The 11,527-nt window shown below is 38.5% G+C and overlaps 1 protein-coding gene across 1 annotated transcript; it reads left to right on the top strand.

Moving 5' to 3' along the window:
* The first annotated feature begins 5,543 nt into the window (after nt 1-5,543).
* Nucleotides 5,544-11,086, top strand: LOC129574186 (toll-like receptor 7). The gene has a single exon (XM_055455779.1). It carries the CDS (start codon nt 6,063-6,065, stop codon nt 10,272-10,274), a length of 4,212 nt encoding a protein of 1,403 aa, XP_055311754.1. The 5' UTR covers nt 5,544-6,062; the 3' UTR covers nt 10,275-11,086.
* Nucleotides 11,087-11,527: the final 441 nt, after the last annotated feature.

The raw sequence follows: 11,527 nt of genomic DNA on the forward strand, positions 1-11,527 counted from the left end.
AAACCAAATGCGAGCGTGTGATGTTTTATTTTGACCGTGCGCGGATATTATTTGAATGTGTTTGGAATTGCTTGAACATTTAAAAAAACCTTTTAATTTACATCTTTTTTGTAAATCTCTTCTCGCTGCATATGGACGTGAGACTGGGAACACACCAAAAGATTTCTTTTTTCATATTTTTTTTTTCAATCGAAGCGAACTCGTTCTTCAATTAATTGAATATAAAAATCTAATGTACACTTTCAATTTGTTACCGTTCGGCAAAACAGGAGAGAAAAAACTATTTAAAGTTGGCTGAGTTATTGAATAGCAGAAAAAAACGATTTTTTCTTCTTGTTATTTGAACTGTTTATTTTTAATTATAAAAAAATAAAAATTCTTCACAACTTTTGCTCTTTGTGAATATTCCGGCATGGTGCAAGCCGATCAGGATATTTGAAGAAGGAGAAAAAAGAGCACTAAAGTGCTGTAGGGTCTTTGAGACTTTTAAGCAGTATAAACATGTTGGCGAAATATTGATTGCTTGCATTCCGTCAGCATATATTAAGGGGATTAAACGTCAATGTCTTTTGTGCAACGATTTAACCATCACTCGCATCAGGCAGAAATTGAATGGAAAACAAACGGAAATTGCATCCGCTTGAACGATTTCTAAATTCTAGTGGCTGTAATTGTGATTGAAATTGAATCTTCTAATCCTCCACCGACTATGCAATTATGTGAAGCATTCAATTCAAATTACTTATGATTCCACCGCAGGCGTGTATTAATTACATTTTAAGTATGTTTTTGCATCTCTGCATCAAATTCAGTTCCATTTCCACAATTGAGTATATTGCTTTTTCATGCCGAAATAGCAGCGACGATTGTCGTTGCCATGAAAAAATCATTCAATAAAAAAAAAACCAGACGATCGCAAAAAAGGGTTTCCATCTCTGCCATTTCTGTGCTCTGCTGTTATTGTACACTGTTCAAGTAATTATACAACGTTCCTTGTGTTATACGCTTTTCAACAATTTCGCTATTCACTTTCTGTATTCCTTCTAAATTTTCAGATATTTGCACAAAATGAAGTAATTAACGACAACAGTCACAAGAAATGCATGTTCAATTCGATTCCGTACACATACACACGCATACAGCGAAGCGCCAAACATGGTGTGGATGCCATTCCATTCAACATCATTACCTACATATATTCCGTATATACATATATTCTGCAAGTGTGTGAGCTGCATGAACATTGAACATATTGTATCATTAAATGATTGTGCTGTTTGCTGTGACATTCTTGTTTAGTTGGCTCACTTTTTTTCTCTTCTTCGTCCATTAATGTAGAGTTCTTGTACGAAACTCTTTCTTCCTGTGAACGTGTTGTGTGACCATTGTCATCGCTCGCGTATGAAAGCTGCTTATGTTGTATTGTGTGTTTAATTGTCGAGTGTGCGAATTTCTGGAAAATTGTCACTCAAACGCCTGATAAAGCAGCTCAAAGTCGCAAACTACGTCGATTTGGCTCATGGCACTTGTATTCAGGGATATGTGCTCTTTTTTTAAGTGCAGCTCTTTGGCGAGATACGAGTTTTAAACACGATTTGCACGTAAAAGCACGGCAAAAAGACAAATGCGTATGAATTTGCACAAAAGACCAGTGCTTATTCTCGAATCATTCCTCTCTCTCTCTCTGTCTCTCTCTCTCTCTCTCTCTCTCTCTCTCTCGCTCGCTCGCTCGCTTTGTTCTTTTTCTTGTTATTTTTAATGGAAACACTAACAGTTTACAGGAAAAAAGAGCAAGAATAAAAACAAAACAAAACAAAAATGCAAACACAAAATAAAAGAGTTCTTCCTCAATCATATTTGATACGCACAATCAATGCATATCATTGGCATGTTACAGTGAAATCACTGAAGTCCAGCGTGATGCCAAAATCGGTAGATGGAAAATGGATGCAACGCAACGGTAATTGATCATCGACAGAGAGTGTCACTGATGGGCATTCAGAGTCATGCCTCTTGAATTGTTGAAACAACAAAAACAGGTGAGTATTATTATCAAAGACTCGTCGTGTGGAGAATGGCATCTACTGCTCTCGTTCTTGGCAAGTCAGCAAGACTTCCTTTGCTCATCGCCTGTATATTCGTCGTTGTTCGCTTTGCAAACTGGCTGTTCCTGTATTCAAATGGCAAAGCTAAATTGCATCCAAAAATTGTATTTCGTATTTTGTTGCGCTGCATGCAACATACAACATTTCCGAGAAAGAAATAAAGGAAAAAACAACGACGAACAGTGTGAATTTGTGTTCACGAGTACGCATACGGCTCAAAAGCAAACAATGCGTTCAACATTTTATGGCTGAATTGTGTAGTTGCTTCTGCAACGTTTTGTTCATTGCTGTGATTCTCCTTTTCTCTGCTTTAAAGATGTTTCGTTCTTCCTATTAAATATTTTCGATGGACGCATTGCTTTTTCTTTAGCTTTCATTGCTATTTGTCGCCTTTGGGCAAGTTTATATTCTGTGTAGTGATTCTGAGAGTTTCTCTCTCCTCTCCTCCTGCTTTATTCTCAAGAGTTGGTTGGTTGGGTGACCAGTTGTTGTTTTGAGTTATTCGTTGAACATATTTACGGTGGCGATGTAGCATTATTGTCTCTTGCATGCATGCTGTTGATAATGTTTGTAGCCCATGTCATTTAAAATACATTCAACTCTCTGTAGATGGCGAACACTTTTATACTTTGGTTTTCTTTTTCGTTTTTTCGTTTTCGTATTTTGAATACGGCATCCCGGTATCCCGCTGCATGCACAAGGACGCACCAAGACTTAGAATATTCTATGACCTGCAACACGATGCATCATCGACGTAAGGTGGACAACAAATCAAATGGTACGAAGAATTTGAACACGGTACGTTACGTGAGCTAGTAGTGCGTCTGCGACACCAGAAAAAAAGTGTTTTATCTTTTTTTTCCGTTTTTGTTTTCATTCTTGTATTTTTTGGCACAGCGAATTCTTCTCTGCAACACTTCACGGTCCGTTCGCAGGGAGAGAAAATGAACAGCGTGACAGTCTATGTTTTGTAAATGAAATCACGACATGAACACAGCTAAAACGATGAAAACAAATCCGCAGGTTTTCCACCCAATGGTGAATGGAAATGGAAAGAGGAGAAAAGTGAATCGGTGCACGGTTCGAATAAATGGATCTATTTAGGTGTTCTCTTTAAATGCTATTTAAATGAATGCAAACGCGCTGCAAATGGCTGCTTACGATTCCGATTTCAATTCTATTGCTCGGCATCAGCACACACACACACACCGAAATTAAGTTGATTTCATGCAATTCATTTGTTGATGTCATGTTTTGTGTGCATGTGTCTTGTGCAATGTGTGCACAAAAAAAATAAAATATACATTAACGAATATCAAAGCGTGCTGAGCTACTGCTTCATCGTACAATAATTGGCCAATAGAATGCAGAACATTGGATGTTGCTCAGGTTCACGTCACTCCTCATATCGAACATTGGATGCTGCTCAGATTTGTCATGTGAATTTTTCATCCGTTTGAAGGTGGCGACTAGATATGCCTCACACCGATTCTGCACTAGAGATGCCATCGCATAAAGTTAGCGGAGAAAAAAAAGACTTAATTTCAGTCAATTTGACCAATTTTGATGTTACTGTTACTGCATATGCTCGGTGTACCAGCCATACCCATGCCCTGCCGCCGAGAGTCCAGTCACATAATCATTTCTAAATTGTGTGTGGACGTAGAAACTGCTCTGATATATTTGTAGCTTTATAGAGAGAAAGATAATTGCCAAATTGATCATAAAAACCAAATTCTTTCACTGAAAACGGGTTCTTTTTCGCCCGTCTCTTTTAGCATATTCTTTGTTGAATTAAATATCTATCATTCGCATTCGTATACACATTCGTGTTTCAGAGACGGAAATACATAAAGATTGCTGTTTGATTTTGCTCGCGAAAATTGACCAAGAGCTCTGCACTGCGATGTGCTGTGCTGTGGTGTGCTGTGCTGTGCCGAACCGAGTCGAGTCTTCTTAATCATACCTTTTGATTGTGTGGTTTTTAGTTTGCTTTTATGCCAATAGCTCTTTTTATCAAATTCATCCATTTTCAGGCATCATTTCTGTCGTTTATTGGCAATTCCTTTTTGTTTTGAATGTCTTCTTTTAAGTGATTGTGATCATAGTTTCTTTCGTGATCGTTTGTGCATTGCAGCGGAATGCAACGAAGCAGTTGAATGAAGAGCGTTAAACGTTGTTCACCATTTACAAAACGTTTGTGAAGACATTAGTAGTATTGGGATACATTTGGAAGCATAATTTTTTTTCTTCTTATTACTAATGCGCACTTCGACTTATATGGTCGTTCATTGCCGTCATCGTCATCGTCGTCGTCGTCGTCGTCGTTATTCCATTATCACATTCAGCGGTTCCAATACTTGAGCTTTCCTATACTTTTTGTTAAACGACGAATGCATGTAGCCCTTTTATTCCGCGGATAGCGCGGATGCGTGTCTTTTATTTCGAATTCTCCAAGTAGAGAGATAATAATTTAAGTAATAATATTTATATGCTTGGATAAATGGTTTATTTAAATACATGTTACCAACAAAATATAAAACCAAAATCGTCTGAGCAACGCGCAGTTTAGTGTGCATTCGGTTCGTGTGTCTTTTGTCATGCAGTTCTGATTTTCCCTATATTCGCTTTGTATCGCTTATGCATAACATGCTGTAAGCACATTCAAAGTATTTTGTCGACTTATGCTATGGACAAAATTTTATAACAACAATAATAATAGTGCAGAATCAAAGGAATGGAATGGAATTCAACGTAACGCAAACGACGGAACCAAAAACGAAAACATAGGATTCTATCGTTTCAAATGCGAATGTGTTGGTATTGTGTTTTGGTTCTCTTTTATCTTACAGTGAGTTTGAGTTATTAAATATAATTATCTCTGCGTGTCTCTTTTTCTCCCTCCTTTTAGTTGTACACTCTTTTTTCTCGTCTCTTCGTCGCGCTGGTGTTGTAGCAAAACAAAAATACGGTTTTGTCGTTTAATTCTTTGTGCCATTCGTTCAAACATGTGTGGCATGTACGGGTCCAAGCGCACCATTTCATATATGTATGAGTGATGCATGCATGTATGCATGCATTCAATTGGTGTTTAAAATTAGATTTGGTGTCTCTTTTGATCGTTTCTCTTTGCTCAACCATTCGGCTGTATCTCATTCCCTATTTTTATGTTTCCATCTCGTTCGTATGTTTCTTATTCTTTGCTCTCGACATAATACACAACAAAAACGAACACATGTACACACACATACACACATATACGCACTCACGTTCGAATGTATTGAAAACGATCGTTGAATTGAATGCATATGCGACCGTTGCGTATGTATTGATGATTGCTCTTGTGATTTTCTGTAGCATGAGCGGTCACAGCCGAAGAAAAAACAACCAGAACCGATTCTACCATGTCCCTCAAGTTGTACACAACAATTCAGTTCACTTCGATCAACAGAGCAAAGCAGACGTGATTCACGGATCAACAAACATTTAAGAAAAATTCTTATCCCAACATAACATACATACGATCGAATTGAAATTTTAAGTTTGAAGAAATATTCGATCAACTTACTTTGCCCACTACTGATTCTATTACGGAGCATATTTATTTTTTTTCTCATCGAACGAACGTAATCAAGAATGCTTGAACAACGTAGCAAAAACTTCCTTCAGTTGTTTTCAAAGTGAATTTCAAAGTTTATTTTGTCAATGGACATTGGAGGACTTTGTGTATAAGTGAATTTCGTTCAATTCGGTTAAGTTTGCAAAGAGAAAATAAAAAGCGAGGAAGAAAAAAATTGAACAGTGAAATATAGTTGGAACATTGAACAATCATGTGCTTTCGGTAAAAATAGTGTGTTAAACCAAGCGCAAAACAGATAACCGAAAACATAGAGCAAATTGACAAAAAAGCTCGAAAATTGTATTTTGTGTGAAAAAAAAGAAAGAGAATATTTAGTAATGTATAAAACAAAACAAAACGCAACGTTAGCAATGGCACAGTACAATCGAAAGAGCACACAATCCCGGCAAACTGGCCATTTCGTTCAATTCGTGCTCATGTGCATGTTTGTGCCAATCGCGTTAGTGCAATCGACGACGAACACTGAATGCACATGGCAAACATATGGACAGTCGATAATGTGTTTTATGCGGACAATAGACAATGCAAGTGCCATTGATTTTAGTGACGTTGATGGTACGGCGACCACAAGCACACTATCCATCCACTGTGACAATACGGTGCTCGACGAAAGTGTTATTGCGGCCGGTTTCTTCCACAAACTGGACAATTTAGAGCAAATCATCATCGATGGCTGTAAATTGTTGCATCTAATCAATGGTTCATTTACCGGCTTAAGAAATTTACGGCGCATCGACATCGAAACACGCAACAGTGAATGGGGCGATGGCAACAAATTGGAAATAGACAATGGCATTTTTGTTGATCATCCAAATGTGAACGATATTAAATTGACACAGAACAACCTGCGAGCGATCCCATATGAGATTTTATGCCCGCTAAAAAGTCTCGAATCGTTAAATATATCACATAACCGCATCGGTTCGCTCAATGATTCTGGATATACATGTGGCAATGGCAATCGAAATCTGTTCAACGAATTAAAAATGCTCGACATTAGCCATAATCAATTGGTTTCGATCGATGGCGATTGGACAGAATCGAATTTGTCACAATTGAAAGAACTTCGATTGCAACACAATAATTTAACGAAAATTGCGAGTGGCGCATTTCACGGTATGCATTCGCTCACCCATCTGAATCTCAGCTACAATCAACTGGAAAGCCTTCCCACTGATATGCTAAATGACACGAAAAAATTGCAAGAATTGCATTTACAGAACAATAAATTGTACCAGTTACCATCTGCTCTGTTCCGTGATTTGCCCGAACTAATGGTATTGGATTTGAGCAGTAACCAATTGTCGAGCCACTACATCGACAGTTGGATTTTCAGCGGGGCTGATAAAAACGACGACTTGGACATGAGTTCAAGTGAATCTGGCTCTGCTGCGGCTGGCCTAAAACGTTTGGTTGTTTTGAATTTGGCAAACAACGCATTGACCCGCATCGAATCACACTTTAAGACATTGAATTTCTTGCAAGTATTGGATCTGCGCAATAACTCGATCGGAATTGTGCACGAGCGCGCATTTTCGGCACTCAACAATTTACACACCCTGAATTTATCCGGCAATCGCTTGCACATCATCGGTGCTGGTCTCTTCAATGGCTTACATGTGCTGAACCGTTTAGTACTGAGCAACAACTTGATCACACTAATCGACACTCGCGCCTTCCGTAATTGCACCAGCCTCAAGGAATTGGATTTGAGCTCCAATCAATTGACCGATGTACCAGCCTCGGTGCGGGATTTGAAAATGTTGAAGAGCTTGGATTTGGGAGAGAATCGCATTAGCGTTTTACGCAACGAGTCGTTCGAGAACATGTCGCAACTAACTGGACTGCGACTGATGGACAATCTTATTTCGAACATCACAAACGGCATTTTCTATCCATTGCGCGGTTTGCACGTACTAAACTTGGCCAAAAACAAAATCCAAAGCATTGAACGTGGGGCATTTGATAAAAACAATGAAATTGAAGCTATTCGATTGGATAAAAATCTACTGACTGACATCAATGGGATTTTTGCCACGCTAAATTCGTTGCTGTGGCTGAATTTGTCCGAAAATCAACTCGTTTGGTTTGACTACGCATTCATTCCAATGAATCTCAAGTGGTTGGACATCCACAGTAATTTTATCGAAGCACTTGGTAATTACTATCGTCTGCAACCCGAAATAACTGTCACCACACTGGATGCAAGTCACAATCGCATCACGGAAATTGGCTCGTTGTCAGTACCAAACAGCATCGAATTGTTCTTCGTCAACAACAATCTCATCCGCAACGTATATCCGAACACATTTATTGACAAACAGAATTTGACTCGCGTCGATTTGTATTCAAATGCCATCACCAAATTGCATTTGCACGCACTACGCATCTCCGCCATGGCTTCCATGAAGAAAAACACTGAATTCTACTTGTCGGGAAATCCATTCGAGTGTGATTGTTCAATGGGTTGGCTAAGAAATATAAACGACATGAGTGGAACGCAACAGCACCAACATCCTCGCATTATGGACTATGAAAGCATTGAATGTTTGGTAACGCACACTCGGAACACACCAGTTCGTCTACTTTCATCGCTATCAGCCGACGAATTTTTGTGTCGCTACGAATCGAAATGCCCGGCTTCATGCCACTGCTGTGAACACACAAAATGTTATTGTAATATCAAGTGCCCGGACAATTGTGCATGCTTCCACGACCAAAGTGGAGCCATTAACAAAATCAATTGTGGCAAACAGAATGCACTGCAGATACCGGAACGTGTGCCAATGGATGCAACCGATTTGTACTTGGACGGAAACAACTTTTTTGATTTGCAATCAAATGTATTCAACAAACTCCGTCATCTACGCTCCTTGTATTTGAACAGCAGCAATGTGATTTCGATTCAACCGCACGCCTTCAATGGCCTGAACACAAACCTTCAACGCCTTCATTTGGAGGACAATAAATTGACGGCACTGTATGGCAACGAATTCAATACGCTATACCACTTGAAAGAGCTCTACTTACAAAATAACCTGCTCACATATATTGAAAACACAACATTCCATTCGTTGAAATACCTGCAGATTTTACGTTTGGATGGGAATCGATTAACCGCCTTGACAGCCTATCAGATGCATTCGCCCCATTTACGCAATTTGAAAACGTTGACGCTATCACGCAATTTGTGGAGCTGCAGTTGCTCTTTTCTACAAGAATTCATCCCGTTCGTTTGGGACAGCAATGTCGTGGTTACGGATTCGAACAGCATTCACTGTGTTGAAGATGGTGCTGGCGCTGCAATTGATACTATAAATGGCAATGAAGATCAGCACAAAGGGCGAAAACTACTCATCGATCGGAATTTGACGAATGAATGCAAGAATCTGCTTAACTCTCCGATAAACAACGTTCTGGTTTTGCCACCCGAAGGCATTCCACACGGATACATCCCACTCATGGCATTTATATTAATTATCTTCTTCATTTTGGCCGTTCTTGTCGCCATCTTCACAATCAAAGAGCAGATGTGTTGCATATACTCGTCATCGAATGCATCACTAGATAAAAGCAATGGAAACACGGTTGGCACTACAAAATCCGTTTACGATGCCCTAGTGCTTACGGCCAAAGATGACTGCGATTACGTAATGTTGAACATCGTCAGCGAATTAAAACAGAATAAATCACAAATTCGCATCGGAATGCAGCATAAAAATGTGTCGGCCGCCAAATTACTCACCGCCGCTTATCAATCGCGCAAGCTGGTCATTTATTTAACAAACAATTTCCTGCAAACCGAATGGAGCCGACCGGAAATTCGTAGTGCAGTCGGTAACTCATGGATGCCAGGAAAAGTGATACTTATCCAAGCGCCAAACTTGAATCTACAATCAAACACCGATCGTGAGCTGTTTAACAACGCTGGACGCGGTGTTGTGCTACTGAGAACATGGGAAATCGACTTTTCATACAAATTGGCATATGCCGTGGAAACGCACCCATCACACTATGCACCGCCCGCAACAGCACAACAAATGCCACCAGTAGTAATGCAACATCCGTCATTCAACATGCCAAATCATTTACAAGAAATTCAATCACAAAATAACCAACACCAAAGCTACTACAGCGGTGGTCCGATGGACGCATGGAAATCAATTACATCGAAACAAATGATGATGCCATACAACATCCATTACAATGAGCCTCAATCACTTGATAAGAATGATTCATATTATTCGAGTGCGACGAACACTTCGATTTTATCGCGTCAGTTCGACAAGCAAACAATCGAACACGTTTACATTGGCATTGATTCGGACTATGGTAGTGCAACAAATGACGAACCAACGATACATCGTGCAACTGCACAGCCACCAACAGTCAAGCATCTTAAGGACGGAAATAGAAACAATGCCAATCCAAACAATAGCGGCAACCAATCAATAGCAACTGCAACAGATGACAACAGCAAAATCTTACAATCACCAAAACCGACTGACATCGATGAGTTATCAATTTGAAGAGAGAAAAAATGAACGAATCCTGTATGTATTTATATTAAGATTTAATTTTTTGCGAAACGCTTAACTACCGAACTATCATCAAAGCGATCGTATAGTTTCTATCTAGTGATTGTCTATGTTTCAAATCCACTATTTTGCAGACAATTTACAGTTGAAACTGACAACCGTACTTTTTTTTTTAAAACAAAAATTGACTGATTCATTATAAACCCTAAAACATACACAAACAAATATTCTTTAATCAAGCAAAATAACAAATGAAATGAACCACGTATCCAATCATTACGATTCGAATAGCACTTACGAGTTATCATCTTATTTAAGTTTCATTTGTTTGTTAGCATCTGTGATATACGTTTCGTAAGCATAATTATAGAAAAAATGTATTATATTACAATTATTATGAATCGTTAGGGAAATCAGTTAATTTCATTTATCTTTGTATAAAGAAACATTTGTTCCTCGTTATCACTTTATTTAACTCGCATATCACTTTGGATGCGTGAAATACGAAATGAAAAGAAATAAATAAGGTTTTGGAATCGGCAAAGAAGTCAATGATCAATCATAAAACATGTCATAATTTTAATACCTATAAATATTAAGAAATTGAGATAAGAAAAACTGTGTATTTAAATTTCTATCTGTAGGCCTTTATTTTTATATTTGACGAAAGAAGAAACTAAATAAAAAAAATTCCAATAAATTCAAAAAAGAAAAAAAAAACGTTTCCAACTCTTCTTTCTTCAGTGGTATGTACTGTTAAGCGTATGTGACCGCACTGATCTCCGATGGCATTAGGTTATTATTGAAACTAACACCCACATTCAATTCGGACGTTAAATCTGGAAATGAAAATTTATTGCGACTCACTCATCTAGCAAATTAGCATTGTGAAATCGAGTAAACTCACACCTCTCTTTTGTCGTGGCTGAAATCCGAAAAAAAAACAAATTGGAATAGAGTTGAAGAAAAAAAATCGACTTTGAAATAGGCTATCGAATGAGAAAAAGACGCATACATATTCAACTGGAAGCCATGGCTTGTTCCATTTCCTTTGTGAGACTATTCAGTCAGAAGAGAAAAAAATGTAAGTAGCATACTGCAAATTGTGTGGGTGAACACTAGCATTAGTCACCTCTCACGCAGCCTGAATAACACGCGGTAGGGACACATCAACACAAATATTCATCAAGCCAGCACTTGAATTTTATTAGTTTTGAGCTTCTTGATCAGAAGTAGGTAAGTGG

Source organism: Sitodiplosis mosellana, unplaced genomic scaffold (assembly GCF_009176505.1).
Source record: "Sitodiplosis mosellana isolate CC-2019 unplaced genomic scaffold, AAFC_SMos_1.0 Smas_scaffold_6150, whole genome shotgun sequence".
In the NCBI taxonomy this organism is placed as follows: Eukaryota; Metazoa; Arthropoda; class Insecta; order Diptera; family Cecidomyiidae; genus Sitodiplosis; species Sitodiplosis mosellana.

Bases quoted from the DNA above. Each gene is read 5' to 3' on its own strand.
- LOC129574186 (XM_055455779.1), top strand. From the start codon at position 6,063: ATGTATAAAACAAAACAAAACGCAACGTTAGCAATGGCACAGTACAAT.